General features: G+C 41.6%; 1 protein-coding gene across 1 annotated transcript; it reads right to left on the reverse strand.

Moving 5' to 3' along the window:
- Positions 1-236: 236 nt before the first annotated feature.
- On the reverse strand, positions 237-15428 carry DDX47 (DEAD-box helicase 47). Its single transcript, XM_025930240.2, has 12 exons — positions 15273-15428; positions 14310-14403; positions 8323-8511; positions 8003-8074; positions 7653-7771; positions 7002-7073; positions 6789-6905; positions 6110-6256; positions 5431-5568; positions 3462-3532; positions 2328-2457; positions 237-783 (listed from the first exon to the last, which is right to left on the reverse strand). The coding sequence occupies exons 1-12, from the start codon at positions 15357-15359 to the stop codon at positions 652-654; spliced, it is 1368 nt and encodes a 455-aa protein (XP_025786025.1). The 5' UTR covers positions 15360-15428; the 3' UTR covers positions 237-651.
- Positions 15429-19337: the final 3909 nt, after the last annotated feature.

The raw sequence follows: 19337 nt of genomic DNA on the forward strand, positions 1-19337 counted from the left end.
CCCAAGAAAAACACAACCACCTTTTAAGCAGGACTTCCCATTCAAAGCCATCCATCACCTCGTTCCTTTGCAGATCTTTAAAAATCATAAATAATGTTTACCTTAATTAAGAACAAGCAATGATTTCGCCACATAACTGCCACTGTCAATTTCTTACCTATTAGCAAGATCTTACTTAAATCTGTAAAGTCCCTCAACCCGTAAAGGTTTTCAAAGAGTTTGAATCTTTTAAAAATAGTAGGCAAATTTATTAGTCCACATTTGGTCTAATGAAGCACAAGCTGAGATTGCTTAAGTATCACCAGTTTTACAAATACAGAAGCTTCTTCCCTTTACAAATACAGGTCCAGGGCTCCATCAACCTAGTCCTTGACTTGCAGCTGAAAAAGCAAAAGGTCTGTGTGAAGTGATAAAAGAACACATCCTACTCATCTCGTGACCAAGAAACCAAAGCTGACACGAGCACCGTAAAGACCGGTGTGCGGTAATGGCACCCTACGGAAGGAGAGCGAGTGCTCAAGTAGATGAGCAGGTTCTCGACATCACTGTGACAGATTTCGGTCTGAGGAACTGTGCTGGAGGGGGCTTCATCCTCTTCTACAATCCCCTTATACGAAACAAAAGGCTGAAATCAAGTCTTTATAAAAGAAATTAACGGCCTTTCCGTTTCTTCATTTTTCCTCCAGCGACCTTGTTCCTGACACCCATAGCACCCTCCGTGTCGTCATTGTCCCCAGTGTCCTCCCGCACGCGTTTCTTCTTTTCTCCATTCTCCCTTAACTCCTGCAAGAAAAGAGAAAGGATGGGATTGAAAATGAATTACTGTCACTGAGGGTAACACATCCTGCTCTCCTCTCCTTAAAATGCAACACCGGGGCACCTGGGTGGCTCAGTCGGTTAAGCAGCTGACTTCAGCTCAGGTCATGATCTTGCAGTTCTTGAGTTCAAGCCCCGTGTTGGGCTCTGTGCTGGCAACTCCTGGAGCCTGCTTCGATTTCTGTGTCTCCTACTCTCTGCCCCTCCCCCACTCACTCTCTCTTTCTCTCTCAAAAATAAACAAACATAAAAAAAAAAAAAACACTACATAACTCCCTAATACCTCACACTAACAAAGGGAGAAGACCAAAACCCCGATACACAAAAATGTTTACATGAAAATTAAAACAATAAGCTATTATTTACACATGGCAGGCCAGCAAAGATTTAAGAGAATGGTAATACCTAGTATTTGTCAAGGTGTGGGGACACCCACATAAACTGTCGCCGACAGCTCTTCTGGGTGGGAGAGGGAGGAATCTGGTATTCTGTATGAATTCAAATTTTAACTCCATTTACTCCTCGGCCCGACAACTAATTCTACTTTTAGGAATTTATTCTAAGGAAACGAGTACACAAAGCTGTACATACTAGGATGCCCAACATGGTACTAGTTAAAACACAAAACCTGTGAAAAAACATAAATATACACCCATGTAAGTCATGTTATATATTTATAATGGAATTTTTTGTAGCCACTGAGAAGTGATCACATTGCTCTATATTTGTTAAAATAGAAAAAATGTTAATCATATACAATTAGATAACATCTAATTATGGCTAAAAAAAGAAAAATAGCCAAATGTTATCAAGAGCCAAATGTTCGCCGTGGGGGATAACTCCTATGTCTCATTTACTATTTTAATCTTTTCCATATTTTCTGAAATTCTTTCCAATGTATATCTAATACTTTTATAAACCAAAATACCAAATGAGAGTTCTATGTGAGCAGAAAAACACAAGTCCACGCCTCAGCTACTCAGAAAGCAGCCCAGGGGCAAAGTTTCTTCATCCCTCAGACTAGAACTCTAGGGAGCAGCAGCACTTGCTAGGATTCTCTTTTACAATCTTCCCATCCTCACCATTATTATTACTGCTACTTACTGTTAGTTACTACGCAGTTCACGTTAGCTTATCTGATGCCCAAAAAACCCCTATAAGGATCAAGGTAACTGTTATTTCCAATTTACAGGCAAGGAACTGATTCCGAGAGGTCAGACGCATTGTTCAAACCACAATGTCCAATTCACAGCTGGGTCTTCTGATCTCGAGTCCAGAGGTTTTCTTGCCACATGTGAAACATGAACAGTGGCTGAGCATGTGGTCACTGTGGTCAGACTGAGTCCAGACCTCAATTCAAATTACCTACCATCTCTACACGTTAGTATGCTCATCTTAAATTTAGAATAAAATAATACTTCCTGCAGTTAGTTATGAGGATTAATCCAACAGCATCTAGCACATAGTTACCATTATTTGCATAAAAGTTGGTGAAAAAGTAAGTTGCATACCATTCGGGCAAATCTTTGGGCTTCAGTGACACGCTCTGTCAGCATCATAACCTCATCATCCTGTGTTGGAAAGACAGGCAGTTTCTTCCCAATTAAGTGTTCTATGCGCTGGAAGAGTTCTACATCATACCTGAGGAAGGAAAATTGGTGTGGTTTTGGCTGGCTGACAACGCGGATGTCTGTCCATTCCCAAACTACACATTATGCGGTATAAGGCAACTGACGCAAGTTTTAAACAATACTGAATCCAGAATACTGATTAGAGCAATCCTCGGTACACAGCCCACTAGATCACCCAACATATTTTTACTCCCAGAAAAGCCAAAATTTTGTCTCTCTAAAAACAAAATCAGGGCGTCTGGGTGGCTCAGTCGGTTAAGTGTTTGACTTCGGCTCCAGTCATGATCCCGTGGTTTGTGCTGGAGCCCCATGTCAGGCTCTGTGCTGACAGCTTGGAGCCTGGAGCCTGCTTCGGATTCTGTGTCTCCCTCTCTCTCTGCCCCTCCCCTGCTAATGCTCTGTCTGTCAAAAATAACCATTAAAGTTATTTATTTATTTTTTTAAATTTTTTTAACATTTATTTATTTTTGAGACAGAGAGAGACAGAGCATGAACGGGGGAGGGTCAGAGAGAGAGGGAGACACAGAATCTGAAACAGGCTCCAGGCTCTGAGCAGTCAGCACAGAGCCCGACAAAGGGCTCGAACTCATAGATCGTGACCTGAGCCAAAGTCGGACGCTTAACCGACTGAGCCACCCAGGCACTCCTAAAGTTTTTTAAACAAAATCAAAATAATTATTCTAATACTCTGAGTTGAGGGAAAAGTCACTACTCTCCAGCTTCAGCAGTTGAAAGAAGGAGCAGGGGTTTGTGTGTTTCTATATGCCAAATGCTACACTAGATCATACATATATATATATATAGGATACATGTATATATATATATATGTATATAATTTTCATTAATGCTTTGTTAAGTAGATAACATTATTTCCATTTTATAAATGCTGAAAACAACATGAAGGAGGTTAAATGACTATTACAGTAAGTGGCAAAGTCAGGCCACCAAGTCAGTCTGCACCAAAGCTCTGCTCTTTTCTCTGCATTGTTCTGCCCCTGAAGTCAATTTACTTACTGTGTGACAAAGGTGATAGCCTTTCCAGAACGCCCAGCTCGAGCGGTTCGACCTACTCGATGGATATAATCCTGAGAAAAAAAAGCATAAATAAATCTGAGTTACATAAAATTTAAATAAAAAACTATGAACACAAAGTCTTACTGCAAACTTCTGAAAGGAAATAAACTCATGTTGAAACATGGAAAAATGGACTGGGCAATTTGTTCAGATAAATCTACTTCATCTTTTTTATTTTCCTTGCAGCACAAAACTGACTCTCTTTTCTTTACAGGAAGACAAATCTAAAGCATATCTACACGGCTGCAGACAACATGGTCTAGAGAAAAACAGCACTGGATCTAGAGGCAGACCTGCATCATGGCTCTGGTCTTACCACCTACCAGCTACACAACTATCTATAAGTCACATAGCCTCTTTGAATCTTGGTTTCTATCTATAAAACAGGGATAGAAACACATGCCCACACTCAGAGTTATTGGGAAAATCAAATGAGACAGCACCTTGTCTACAGCAGTTAAATACAAAGCCAAGAGATACTAGTTGTTCTGGGGGCAATTCTGTCCTCCCCAGGGATATTTGGAAATGTCAGAACACATATGCGGTTGTCATAATGTCACCTATGGGTGGAGGCCAGGAATGCTGCTAAGCATCCTCCAATGCGAAGGACAGCCCCACAGCAAAGAATCTGCTGGCGCAAAACATTAACAGTGCCAAGGCTGAGAAACCCTGAGATACACTGAGAACCACAAGCTGACGACTCTGAAGAAGTAAGACTGACAAAGATCAGCACGTGCTGCATCTACTCCTGTGATCTCACACCTCTCTTTGGCTACCTTCATTCACATTTATTAATATCACATCCTCAGGCACATGCAAGATAACGAGAATAAATAAATCAAGAGCTTTCCCAGTTTTTGATACTTAACCAATAAAGGATTAAGAAGAAAAAAAAAGGAGACAGAAAACATTCCATTAAGAAACACACTTTGGAGGGGCGTCTGGGTGGCCCAATCAGTTAAGCATCTGACTCTTGATTTCAGCTCAGGTCATGATCTTGCGGTCATGGGATCGAGTCCCATGTAGGGCTCTGCTCTGACAGCAACAGAGCCTGCTTGGGATTCTCTCCTTCCCTCTCAAAATAAATAAGTAAACATTTAAAAAAAAAAAGAATATTTTTAAAAAATACACTTTGGACGCATTGGAATATTATTCAGCCATAAAAAAGAGTTGAAATAAGTCTGAGAAAAATAAATACTGTATGATCTAACTTATATGTGGAATCTAAAAAAAAAAAAACTGAGCTCATAACATAGACAACATATTTGGTGGTTTCCAAAGGTGGAAATAATTCCCTCCAAAGGTGGAGTAGGGAATCAACTGGGTGAAGGGAGTCAGAAAGTACAAACCTCAAGTTATAATACAAGTAAGCCATGGGAGTGAAATGTACAGCATAACAAAAATAGTTAATAATACTATATTACATATTTGAAAGCTGCTAAGAGAGTAGACCTTAAAAGTTCTCAGTGCAAGAAAAAAAACTCATAACAACGTATGGTAACTAGACTTGTGGCAATCATTTTGTGATATATACAACATCATACCATTATGTTATACAACTAAAACTAATCTTTTATGTCAATTATACCTCAATTTAAAAAAAAAAAGAAAGAAAGAAATACAGTTCAAAACTAGAAAGTCAAGTCAGCAGGGACACCTGGGTGGCTGAGTCAGTTGAGTGTCTGACTTCGGCTCAGGTCATGATCTCATAGTTTGTGGGTTCAAGCCCCACATGGGGCTCTGTGCTGACAGCTCAAGAGTCTGGAGCCTTCCTCAGATTCTGTGTCTCCCTCTCTCTCCTCCTCCCCCATTCACATTCTGTCTCTCTCTCAAAAAAAACATTACACATCAAATTAACATTAAAAAAAAATTTTTTTTTAAAGAAAGTCAGGTCAGCAATGGGACTCACCTTGGAATGGGTAGGAATGTCAAAGTTAACAACTACATCCACATGAGGTATGTCCAAACCTCGGCTTGCAACATCAGTTGCTAGAAGAATAGAACGAGCCTTTGCCTTAAACTTATTAAGGGATCCTAAGCGTTTGCTCTGACATGATGAAAAGAAATGAAAAGAATGTTAATCTTGATAAACTAAGGAATCTCAGAATCTAAGACACACAAACTAGAAACACTAAATATAAGAACCAAGACAGAAATTTTTAAAAGGATGTTTCCCCTAAGTCCAAACTAGGCTCCACAGATCAGAAGGAAACATGGAAGCAACAAAAAAATATTTAAGACGAGGCTAGAAAATAGTAACAGGAAACGGGGATTGTTTAACATGACAGATAGTTGAAAAATAATTTATTAAACATCTTTAGAGACCAAAGAATCAACGTTAGCACTAGGGCTGAATAAATCAACTGAAAAGCTTCCATACCAGACAAATGAAATCTTCTAATTTGAGCCTCTTACTATCCTAAAAGGAGGAAGTAAGCAACTAGAGCAACACTTTAAAGCCCATAAAATCAAAACAATTCTGAAAAGATGCATGAACACCTCATGTTGTTATTGTATAGAACTACTGCTATAAGCTTTACCCTTTTCACACCACCGTTTCACCACTAATGATGCCAAAGAATCTTTACCTGACTCATCTGTCCATGGAGGGGGATAGCAGTGAATCCAAGATTTCGAAGCAGCAAAGCTGTTCTCTGAGTATTGTTACAGGTGCTGCAGAATATCATAAAGGAGTTTCCAGCCAGTTCATTTAGAATGTAAACCAGGTAGGTATCCTAAGTTACAAACCCAAAACAATCAATGTAAGTAACTGATCTGGAAGAAAAGACTGGAGTCCCAGGAATATAAACTATCTAAAAACCTAAGCCTATAGTTGACTCTCAATTACCCAGACCCCAGCTGCCAGTTTGCACTCCTGAAGCAGCATTATCATCTCTGTGAACCATGAATTTCACATGCCTGAAGCCAAGCACAAGGAAATCTATACTCGGCAACCGGGAAAAGTCCCTACATCAAAGCATAAAACGAGGGTCCCTTGCCTATAAAAAAGCCACATAATCAGGAGACAAAAGAAAAACTACTTCAAGAATGGGGCTGGAAAGGAATTACATCATGACTTCATTATTGTGGTTTAGCATGCTGTGAATTCCCGGAATGTTTGACTTTATCAGTGATAAATATAAGCACAGTATGTGTTCTAAAACAAACAGTAGCACAACTCTTAGCTAATCAAAAGTGGACACACTTTCAGATGCTTTAGTGAGGAAGGAGAGGGAGAGGCAGGAACGATCAAAGTAAACACTTTACCTTGAATTTAGAAGGAATAAAAAGGTAATATTGCTGTAATTTCTCAACTGTCTGGTATTTGGAGGAAACAGCACATTTCACAGGATTCTTCAGTGCTGCTCGCTGAAGTTTTTGCACCTGCAGAAAAAAACCTGGAATAGTACACTGATTCCTAAATGCTGTTTTTACTTATCACTTAATAAAGAAGAAATCAGAAGTCCTAGAAAACTTCACCTTCTTGGTCATGGTGGCCGAGAAGAGAAACGTTTTCCGATCTCGGGGAATCACTTTGAGGATCTTGTCAACCTAAGGCACAAAGAAAGGATACCAACGTTAACATTTAGAGTGGATATTTACAAATGCTCTTTGTGAAGCAGAGAATGAAAAACTAAATATATCACTGTGGGAATTTGGGAACTCAAAAATTCCATTCAATTCAGCTAAAATTTATTGAATATTTATTATTTGTACCATACTATATGCTGTTTTAAAAAATGCCACTCAGAGAAAAGAACAGTTTAAATTACAGTAGAGCTAATCTAAGAGAAAAGTCAAAAGTGTTCATCAACTAAGTTATGAGTGGGTCAGCTATGATGACAGAAAATAAAAATATTTCAAGGTATACGAAAGAGGTATATATCAAATAAAATAGAAACGAAATCTGGTAGAAATTTCTCATCTCTAAAACTACAGTCAGACTATATTCTCTAGAGGATACTGAGGCACTGACAACGTGAGGAACACCAAGAATGAAAAAAAGGCAGCAGAAATGTTTAAATTAACTGATAATGATACAGTATTCCACAAAGCAGTTGTGCGATGAACCGAAGTTTGAAAGAGGGCACTTGAGATGTCCTACAATGAGGAAAGAAACTGGGTGCTCACCTCTGTCTCAAAATCCATATTCAATATTCGGTCTGCCTCATCCATAACCAAGTATTTGAGGGCTCTTAAGTTGAAACCTTTTGTATTTTCCAAGTGGTCTATCAGTCGACCAGGAGTCGCTATCAAGAAAGGTTGAAGAGAAAGGGCAATGTTTAAGAACTAGGACAAAAAGAAAAGTTACCAACCACCCCACCCACCAAGCCCCCCAAAATTTCGGAAATTAAAAAATAAAACAAGACCACAAAAATCCTTTCTTCAAAATCTTTCTACACAAATAAGTTTTATGCAACATGGACAGATCTTCTCCAATTCATCGTTGTCAGTGCCTTTTACCGTTGTCAATTACTCACCTATTATTACATGTGGTTTTTTCGCCAGGGCCAGAGACTGGGACATTGAATCAATTCCACCTACAATCACAGCTACAGAAACAAAAAGAATACAGAAGAGAGACCTTCACTTTTTTCCACAGTTCACTGAATACGTTTTAAGCCAGTGCTAGATTTCTACTTAAATTTTTCTTCCCGTATAACTTTCCCTAAAGCTAAAATACCAAATTCGCTCTTAAGGTCAATAAAGTCATGTTAATAATATTTGCTTCTATTCTCCTTTTCCATTCATTCTCAACTTGTGAAGAAACTCTACAGTTCCTTTCCTGTCAGACACTTACCGCTTTGCACACCAATGGAAGACCCCAGGGCTTCAAACTGCTCTGAGATCTGAAAGGCCAACTCCCGAGTGGGCGTGAGAACTAAGGCAAACAATCGCTGGGGCGTCTCCAACAGTGCATTCAGAATGGGCAAAGCGAAGGCCCCTGTTTTTCCAGAGCCAGTTTCTGCCAGCCCGATGATATCACGACCTAGGAAGAAAAAGAAAACCTCTAACAGCAAAGAAACGCTCTCTGCATTATTTCCCTTTTTCTACAATGACACAACGTGGGCACAAAGTAGACAGTGAATAAATATTTGATGAACTGGAGGGAGAGGAAGGTTGAACAGACAGAAGACATAGTCTCTGTCCTAGGTAAGCTTAAAACCCAGGGGTGACATACACAAATATGATATAATGTGATAAGGGCTTTATAACAGGCCCCTACAACATACAGTGAGAACACAAAGGAAGGAGTAACTCACTGCCCAGGGGAGTCAGGAAAGGCTAACAGACCTGATGAGTAAATTAAATCTGGAATTAAGCAAAGAAAGAAAGGAAGCACATTCCTATAAGAGAACAGAGGACGGAGGCTGTAAAGAACACAGCCACGTGCAGGCAGAGTGAGAAGTACAATGCGGCAGGAACACAGAAATGTTACGGAGGGAGAGGGAGAAGAATGAGGCTAGAAAGGAAACTCATAAGCCATGATAGGGTGTTTTGATGTCTTCCTGTAAGAGAGAGAATTAAAGGATTTTAAGCAGGGAACATGACGATCAATGTTACTCCTTAGGAAGATAATCCCTATGCCTGATGGCATAATGAGCCAAGGAGCTCAACAGTACATGCATTTACACTGCTTCTTCTGAGGGAAGAATGCCGTAAGTAATCCCTTAAGAAGAGGTCCCCATGGTCTGTTATCACCAATCAAGCCGTAACTATAAGATTTGGAAATTAACTCCCAAACCAAGGCCACCATCTCTAGGCTGGCTGGCTGCAGCTCACAAGGTAGCTGTGCACTCCAACAGCGCCTGCTGAGATTGCTTCCTAGTGATAATGACCTCCACGGTTGATGCTCACATTGTTCCCTGACTGTATAGAACTGCTGAGATTTCCTTACCTAGAGATTAACCCTACAATAAACCCCTTTTCTCCGAGGTTACCTGAGTGACTCTCTTCCTTATGACCTAAGATGACCTTAACAGAATGGGGAACACACAGGAAAGTAAGAGCTCAGTTAGGATACCAGGGGAGTTAGTATGGTGGTCTGAACTGAGGCAAGACAGGATAAAAACAAGTGAGATGTACAAAGTAATGAAAGAAAATGTGGTTGACACATGGGTTTCTAAGGGCATATAGAAAATTAGCTCTGGTGAGGAAAACAATGACTCTGGTTTGAACATAGGAACTTGAGGTTTCTGCAACAGGCTCAGAGAGAAATATCTAAAAACCAGTTGGACGCACTTGTTTGGAGCTCAGCAGAGAAGTACAGGCTAGAAACACAGAAGTGGGAGTATCCTAACAGTTTTGCTCCCCCAAGGGCAGACACATCAGAATAACCTATGGGATTCTTATACCTACACATGCCCAGGTCACACATGTGGAAATTCTGATTCAGTGACTCTAGAAATCTCTACTGTTTTACAAGTAAGACAGGTAATTCTGATGAGCACTGGCTGAGACTCACTGATGCAGATAGTGTTAAAGCTTCAGGACTGGATGAGAAATCTTAGTAGTGTTTTCAGAGTGAGGAAAAAAAAAAAGATAAAGATAGAATTAACCTTACAAGGAAAAAGGAAAGGAACCAGAAGAATCTCATAAAGAATAGCTGGAAAGACAGAAGATAATACTGACTTGAAATTGAGGAGGAAGAGAGCTCAAGAAAGGAGAGTGATTGATATCAAGTAGAGCAGACTTCTCAACATCCGTCTTTTAGACATTGATCACTTAAACTAGGATCCTGCCAAGCCAGAGCAAACAACGCCATAGTCTAGTGAATTCTACCATTTACCCTTCTAAACAGTAACATCGATGTTACCTATAAAAGTACAGGTGTAGATGTGAATTATAAGTCAGACCAGACAATGCACTAACTTTGTAAAGGTCAGAGCAACAAATGACAATATACAGATAAAATTTCTCCCTCATTTACTAACTTTAATGTTCCTCTTGGTTGTAGGGTAAGTGATAATGCATTGCAACAGCCTCTACCTATTTGTGAGCTAAGGGCTTCCAAAGCCTTTTATTCCCCAACTTTGTGGGGATTCTGCCCTCCCTGCCTGGGTACAACATACCTTCTAGAACAGGAAAACAAGAACAAGAACAAAAACAAAAACACACCCACTGGGATCTGTTCCCCTTTTCTTTCAAGGGAAGTCTTAAAATTTCAGAAGAAAGGGGTATACAAGAAAGATTTAGGGAAATAAAGAAGCTTAAGTCTCTCAATCCATGTGGCTGTAAAGCCCACCGCCCACAAAGCAATATTCACTTTGTGAAATTATTTTTCTCTATTATCTCCTTTCTTCTTCTCACAACCTGTAAGCCTTTCCAGTGGTAGTATCTGTGTAGAATGAACACCCAGTAAGAGGAGCAGGAATAAATTCATTCACCTGCCACACTGCTAGCACCTAACACAACTACTTGGTATATGGCAGCCATTCAAAAACCTGTCTGAAATTCCTAGAGGACTTTGAGTGATCTCTGAATTAAAAATAAACTTAATATGGAGTGCCTGGGTGGCTCAGTCGGTTAAGCGTCCGACTTCAGCTCAGGTCATGATCTCACGGATGGTGGGTTCGAGCCCCCATCGGGCTCTGTGCTGACAGATTGGTGCCTGGAGCCTGCTTCGGATTCTGTGTCTCCCTCTCTCTCTGTCCCTCCCCCTTTGGTGCTCTGTCTCTCAAAAATAGATTAAAGTGTTAAAAAATTTTTTTGAAAAATAAACTTAATACATGAAACAGATGGGAAGAAGAGCATCCTCAAAAATCATCAAAAGATTTTGCTCTCCCCACTCTAACACTATAATATAGGGCCAAGAACACAGGCTTTTCACTAGAACATCCTATTATTCAAATTCTAGCTCTACTGATAACAAGTTATGTGCACCCACCCAAGGTACTTAATCCACTGGCCATCACCAATAAAATAATCATTCCTGCCTTTCAGAATTGTTATAAGTTTAAGAACAATGGATGGACCCAGGATGCCACAATTTTGTAGAAACTGACACCATCATTAGTACTCAAACTAAATTTTAAAGTTAATTTAAGAGAAGACAAAAGAAAAACTTTGTTAAATTATTTAAATCTCTTGCTTAGAGCCAGCGTCTATAGGTTTTTTAAATGAAGCATTTGTAAACTACTCCTTAGAATGAAATAACCTCAAGAATAAGAATACTTTCCATGATGATTATATCAGTCACATTACTCAGTTCCTAGTAATCTTTCATGGACTCCTACTTTCTCTGCATTAAATACAAACTTTTTACTGAAAACATTATAAATAATTTAAGGATTATTACCACCACCTAATTTGGGTTCATTCTTCCAACACATGCTGTAGGGCAGGCAGGAAAATGCCAGAAAGCACCAACCCTTCTTTTTGCTTTTTAAAGCAATTCCAGTACTTCTGACTGCCAAAACTTCTTCCCCACTAATGGCCTTTACACAATCCTTATCCTCTTAGCGTCTCTAGACAACTTGAAAGTGTTTACAACCCCCTCCCTAAAACACTCTCCCTTACCTAATTTGTTTGAAACTGTCCTCTCATGATTTTCAACCTGTTATTGAGTCTCCATTTCTCCCCTTGTCATCTCTTGACCCTACGTGGCAACCTCAGCCATTTCCACAGTTTCAGCTACAACTTCTCTTTGGATGTGGTATCTGCATCCAGTTCTGGACTCTTAATCAAGCTCTAATTCCCAGATTCCACCTGTGCGTCAGTCAAGTCTATTTCTTTGATGCCCGAAATCAATTATTTCCAACTGAACTCCTCTTTCCTGAAATTATTTTTCCTCCTATGTTCCCTTTTTACACCAGTAATATGTCCTAAACACACTGGCAACAATCCTAGATTTCCCTACCCCTTTCCTTCCATTAACTAACTAGTTATAAAATCATGATGACTCCTTTTCTATCATTTTTCTTTTTTTCTCACTACCTCTACCCTACCCTTTATTTATTGCCAAAATTACCGCAATGCCCTCCTAATTGGTCTCCCAGCCTCTTGTCTCTCATCTCTAAATTTCCTTATAAAGCTATGAGATTAATAGCCCAAGAAAACAACTCTAAGCATTTCATTCTCCTGCTAAAAAAATAATCCCCAAAGGCACTCCACTGCCCATGGAACAAAGACCAAATTCCTTTACCCACATTTAAGTCCTGCATAATCTGGCCCCAAAGACTTTACTAATCCTTTCCCTATTCTCTATTAAGTAGTTGCAAGCCTCCACACATGCCCATGTGTTCCAGCCTCCTTAGCTTTTTTTTCATATTGTTCCCTATGCCTAGAAGGTCCTCCCCTCCCATCATGCACGAATGTCTAAATCTTATTCAGTCTTCAAGGTTCCGCTTGAATGTCTTTCCAACCTTTCCAGCCAAAAACTAAAGTTTATTCTAGTCCATTCCAATGAGTAGTAATCTCTTCTCCTCCCTCAGTGCACTTGGAATGTAACTTTCTTATGTCCCAGTTCACTTTGTAATAGATTTACAATTATCTCCTTACTAGAATCTAAGTTCTTAGAGTGGGCAGAATCTTAACTTCTGGTGCCTTACACTTGTATCAGATACTTACTATTTATAGAAGGAGCAAATGGAATTTCATAGAGTAAGTCTAATTACTTTTCCACATGACAGCTCTCCAAATCACTGAAGCCAATTACCATATCCCATCCAGATCTACTCTTCTGCAGACTGAATGCACTCAAGATCCTTTAACTATTTAGGACTATTCTTGTTACTATACCACACTCACTGCCACTCTTGGTCCCTCAAAACTGGGCCCCAGAACTAAGCATAATATTCTAGATGTGTTCTAACCAGCAAAGGCATTTCTCTCACTAGAGCTAGTTCAAGAGTTCTTAACCTGGGACATATGGGAGAGGAATTCAGAGTGAGGGGTAAATTCTACATACAGATATGTTCATACACTTTTTTTTTTTTTTGCTTGCCTGGAAAATCTCTTATACTAATGTAGCTAAGATTCCATTCATTTTCTCTATGGAACTTAATGAATTTCAGTGAACATTGCTAGGTCTCTTTTACCACCAACCCTAACACTGTGAAGCTGGGCTTTGGGAATCTAAGAGCAGGACTTTACCTCTACTCCCATGAAAGTTCACCCTGTTAGTTTCAGTCCCACTAGTCATCAAACATGTTAGCCATTCTTCTGAAAATCTGATAAACACGTCTCACAAAGCAAGAGCTCTCAACTCCTCTAGATACTGATGTGTGTTCCAGGCACCCTTATGTAAATCTGCACTTATTGATTCATAATTCCTAACAAGTTTCTTGTTCATACACTTTAATCCAGTGTGTCCTTAAAGTTAGCACCTGTTGGGGCGCCTGGGTGGCACAGTCGGTTAAGCGTCCGACTTCAGCCAGGTCACGATCTCGCGGTCCGTGAGTTCGAGCCCCGCGTCGGGCTCTGGGCTGATGGCTCAGAGCCTGGAGCCTGTTTCTGATTCTGTGTCTCCCTCTCTCTCTGCCCCTCCCCCGTTCATGCTCTGTCTCTCTCTGTCCCAAAAAAATAAAATAAACGTTAAAAAAAAAAATTAAAAAAAAAAAAAAAGTTAGCACCTGTTGCAAACAACAAATCTCCTTATAGAAAGTAAGCTCAGTAGAACAGAATTACTTTTTCAAAAGCCAATATGCCACAAATTTTGTATCTTTAGTGACAATATTTTTATATTACTTGAAGTATACAACAACAGCTCTCAAAAGTGGTAAGTAGTTGATTGAGTATAACTTCAAACTGAACCTGTATTAAGCCACATGTTTAATTTCAACCTACCTTGTAAGGCCAAAGGAATAGCTTCAATCTGGATCTTTGTGGGCTTTGTCCATCCCAGCTGGTCACAAGCTTCACACAACACATCTGTCACACCCTTAGAATTCAGAAAAATACACTTTAGCAAAGAGGAACCCACACACTTGCCTCCCAGCTAATTTTTTTTTGAATGTTTATTTTATTTTTGAGAGAAAGAGAGAGCATGAGCAGGAGAGGGGCAGAGAGGGGGTTAACACAAAATCCGAAGCAGGCTCCAAGCTCTGAGCTGTCAGCACAGAGCCGCAGCCAGGCTGGAACCCGGGAACCACAAGATCGTGACCCGAGCCACAGTCGGTTGCTTAACCCACTGGGCCACCCAGGCGCCCCTGCCTCCATCCTAATTAAATGACTGTCGGACCCACCCTGCTGGTGACATGTGCATCCCTTACGCCTGGATTCAAGAAGTATTGCGAGCCTACTCGGTCCGCTCTTTATGAGCACTAGGAGATAGTAGCACTTCAAGACTTAACACTTTCTACTCAAAGAGACAAACCCAAGCTCTTCACGTGCACTATTTCATTCAAGCCTCACAATTCGCTGAAGTACGTATTATTACCCCCAATTTACAGATGTGGAAAGTGAGGCACCGCGAGGTAACAACGTGCCCCTAGTAAGTGACTGGGTCAGAATCCAAACCCGTTGCATCTTACTCCGAGGTGGGGAGGGGGGAACTTACAAATACAAACGTCGCCACACCAAAAGGGAGAAAAGCGCAAATAGGGACTCTCAGGGACGGGCAGCCCTCCCACCATCCAAACCCAGAAGCTTAGGGAGAGCGTCTAGAACCCAAGTTTCGGAAATTCTGAAGGAAACCCAAGCTAGGCCCCAGCTGCGTCTATACACTATTAGCCGGAACCTAAGGCAAATGGACTCTGCCTGCGCCCAGTGTCAGCAGTACAAAGAAAAGCCTGAGTCATCCACGCTCACCAGATCTTTAAAAGTTTTAGTTTCCTCCTCTTGCACCGCCGGCTGAGGCGCTTCAGTCGGAGAATCGTGCTCCTCGGGCGCCGCCATGTCTTCCGCGCACTCCGGAAGCGGGTCGCCGGCGCGCGGCGTGCCGGGAAATGTAGTTTTAGTTCTCCCCGGCCAACGTGTTCTGGGCGCCCCCCTGCGGACTGGTTGGGATTTGCCGGCCGGAGGGCCGAGGCCTTGTGGAACTTAGTTTTAAAAAGGGGGTGGGGGATGGATATTAATGTGTAGGCTTGTGGAACTGAGAGGAGTGCAGAAGGCACTGATGACCTGGGCCTCCTGTCTGTACTTTAGGATCCTTATAAGAAGTTATTCCCACCTCTCACACCTGTTATGTTCCTTGCTTCTCCAATCATACAGCATTGAACAGGGTGATACTGCAATACTATTTATTTATTATAATTGTTTCATTCATTTACTCAGTTGAGCCCACCATATGCTAGGGCTATACTACATGCCTAGTGGCCAGGACACCATCCGTTGCTGTGGAGAAGACAGATAATGAATAAATGATCACAGATAATTTCAAACTGTGAAAAATGCTATGATGTAACAAACAAATAAAAATGATGGAGAGTAACCTGGGGAGGACAGGTTGTGGGGACAACTGTGAGCTTGGGCAAGGCCTCTGGGAAGCAGTGATAATTGAGCTGAGATCTCACTGGTGAGAAGACAGTCCCTTGAAGAGTCCAGGGGACAATTATTTCAGACTAAAGGAACAGCAAACGCAAAGGTCCAGAGGAAGCGTAGCCAATGAGGCTGTTCTGGGAAACAGTCTGCCACTACTGAGGCAAATTAAAAGTTATTTTATGTTGCAGGTGCCTGTGCCCAGCAAGCACAATCCTCCAGCATGCAGGTTCTCACACGGTGCCACAGTGCTCATATTATTGGAGGCAGCTGGTATGCATCCTTGGGAGAGTGGATAATTAAAACGTATCCACGGTGTGAGCAAATGGGCCTATAACAATACAGCCAGATCTCAAAAACCTAGTGCTGAGTGGGAAAAGTATAAAATATGTCATGTCATTTAAAATATATACCCAGAGGGTGCCTGGGTGTCTCAGTTGGGTCAGCATCCGACTCTGGATTTGGGCTCAGGTCAGGATCTCAGTGTCGTGGGCTCGAGCCCTGGGTCCACGCTGAGCATGGAGCCTGCTTAAGATTCTCTCTTCCTCTCTCTTTCTCTCTGTGCCCCTCTCACCTGCTCTCTCTCTCTCTCTCTCTCTCTCTCTCAAATAAAAAAAAAAATTAGGGGCACCTGGGTGGCTCAGTAGGTTAACCATTCAACTTCAGCTCAGGTCATCATCTCGTGGTTCATCGGTTCAAAACCCAGGTCAGGCTCTGTGCTGACAGCTCAGAGCCTGATACCTGCTTTGAATTCTGTGTCTCCCTCTCTCTCTGCCTCTACCCCACACACACTCTCTCTCTCTCTCTCTCTCTCTCTCTCTCTCTCTTCTCTCTCTCTCTCAAAAATAAATGTTAAAAAAATTAATAGTAATAAAATTTTTTAAAATATTTTTTATTTAAAAAATAATTTCTAAAGATGTACTCCATTAAAAATAAAATCAGGTAAAAATTTTGCCCACAAAAATATCACTTTCTGCTAGAGCACATACAAATAGAAGGATACACTTCAGACATTTGAGAACGGTTACCATGGAGAGAGAGGAACTGCGATAAAACTGGGAATGAGGGAACTGGAAATAAAAGAATAGATACACAAAGCAGGAGAAGGGACTTGTGACAATGTGCCTTGACCTGAGAATTGTCAACTCAGCTCAGTGTGCCCGAGGTCCTCCCCACCACCAAGTGAAAAAAGGTCCTGACTTAGGAATCACGTTGGTGTCTGCAAAAACAAAAACAGGTGGGGTGAAGTCAGAGAAGCAGGCCCAGGTCAGACCCTGCAGGACGCTGTTAGTAAAAGAGTTTGGGGTTGGACGTTATCCTGAATACAAAAGCTTCTGGAGCGTACTGAGCAGGGAGGCATGTGACCTACATAAGCTAAAATATCACTCTAACTCTTTATGAAGACAGATAGTAGAGAGGAAAGGGTGGAAAGAGAAACTCCCTAAGAAGCAAGAGATGATCTTCATACCCCAAGCTCCAAGCACGCTGCCTGATGCAAAATGGATGCCCCGTAACTGCTCGGTGGGTGAATTACAACTCGGCAAAGCACCGGGGTCAAGTATGATGGCAAATCGGAGAGAACTGCACTGGTGTTTCTTTCGGGAGTGAAACTGCTTCCAGCTTTGAGATTACCTCCTGCAGAATACACTAGGGTCTTTGCTGTTTTCATATCCATGTCTCCACCTTAAAGGGAAGGAGAGAAGACCCACACCATATAAAACAGGGTAACCAGTTTCGGGTCACCCTGAAACTGGTTCTATCATCAACCTGCTTGGGCCAACACAGTCTGAGGCCTTCCAGCTGTCTGTTCAGCTCCCTTCCCCCCGCCATCCTCTCCATCTTCCCAGGACAGGCAATGAGGCCGCCTTAGGTGATCTCCAAAGCAGGTAATTCGATTTGGGATAAGGGGAAGTTGACTCATCCCAAAGAAGTTCTCCCAAACTAGCGCTGTCTCCTTTTGTAGACCTGATGAGGGTCAGCATGAGGCAGGCTGAGGGACAAAGCACAAGCTAGCACCCACCCCCACCGCTCTTCCCCCAGGTGGAATATGTGATATTCCTCACACACTCCTGGCTACTCAAGAACAAAGCACAGGGGTCTAAGTGCTTGCCATGGTAATATAGGAAACAGAGGCAAATGAAAAATTAAATTCCCTTCTGCCTATAGCCCATTGACAAGTCCTTGAGATAGAAGAGTGACCTCCCTCTAAGAGCTCAGCTGCCTCCATGATGACACTTTGCTGGGGCAAAAGAGAACCTTAGCTTAACATTATCCCAACCTGGAGGATCCTGTAAGTCTGCTTCCTTTATCTCAACTGCCCCAAGATATATGCTGGCAATCATACTCCAAGCTTATGCCCCCCCCATATATATCTGAAGGGTCTCATGACTGAGGTTTTATTAAAGGTAACAAATAGCGTTTCCCTAGCAACAGCTAGCCCCTCAAGATCCTGGAAACCTTGCTTCCAAAATTCCTTAGAGACATACTCTATCCCAAGCTGAGGGTATATAAGGAGTTACCCATCAGGCCCCCAGTGCAGCTCTTCCTGCCTATGGGTCCTGTCCCCGTGCTTTAATAAAATCACCTTTTTACACCAAAGATGTCTTCAAGAATTCTTTCTTGGTCGTCGGCTCTGGCCCCCACGAACCCCCAGCACCCCCAAAACTTCATCAGACCTGCTGGAAATTTTGTGTTACTTGTTTGACAAGTGAGAAACTCGAGTCATGTCAAGCGACATGTGACAACGCAAGGTAGCAAGAAACAAGAGGAGAACCCAGGCCTCTGGAGGCCCAGACAGTGCTTTCACTGCAAAGAACATCATCTCCCAAGACCACGAGCAGCTCTGTCCTGCAGTCACACTCAGATTCCTCGGCCCCACAGAGTTTTCTGTAAGAACGACAGAGCAGCTAAAGTATTTATTCAGCTTCCCTGACATTTGTTTTCTGATTTCATTTAAGAGGGGAATGAGGAATGAAGTGTTGAGGGAAGCTGGAAGCCTGGAAAGGGGCCGCAGATGGAAGCAATTGTAAGGACTAAAAAATTGCATATCATATAGGGTCTAAAGTTACCCAAGTTTTGTTAAAATGTGTTACAGGAAAGAAAAAAAAAAACTCACACAGAAGATTTGTAATGGGAAATCTGTTTAAACTACTCAGCTGCTATTATAATATAAAACTATCCTCTTAAAAAAATATATTTAAAAAGAGGCGCCTGGGTGGCTCAATCTGTTAAGTGTCGGAGTCTCAATATTGGTCATGAGCTTATGGTTGTGAGTTCAAGCCCCGCATTGGGCTCTGCAGTGCAGAGCCTGCTTGGGATTCTCTCTCTCCCTCGCTGTCTGCCCCTCCCCGATTCATGCACTCTCTCCCTGTCTCAAAATAAATAAATTTTTAAAAC

The sequence above is a fragment of the Puma concolor genome, chromosome B4, assembly GCF_028749965.1.
Source record: "Puma concolor isolate L17-30 chromosome B4, mPumCon1.1.hap2, whole genome shotgun sequence".
In the NCBI taxonomy this organism is placed as follows: Eukaryota; Metazoa; Chordata; class Mammalia; order Carnivora; family Felidae; genus Puma; species Puma concolor.

Coding starts and splice junctions, on each gene's coding strand:
- DDX47 (XM_025930240.2), bottom strand. CDS start 15,359: ATGGCGGCGCCCGAGGAGCACGATTCTCCGACTGAAGCGCCTCAGCCG. Junction 7,772..8,002: donor AAAACCACATGTAATAATAG/GTGAGTAATTGA, acceptor CTTTCTTGATAG/CGACTCCTGGTCGACTGATA. Junction 3,533..5,430: donor ACATTCCTACCCATTCCAAG/GTGAGTCCCATT, acceptor TTTTTTTCTCAG/GATTATATCCATCGAGTAGG.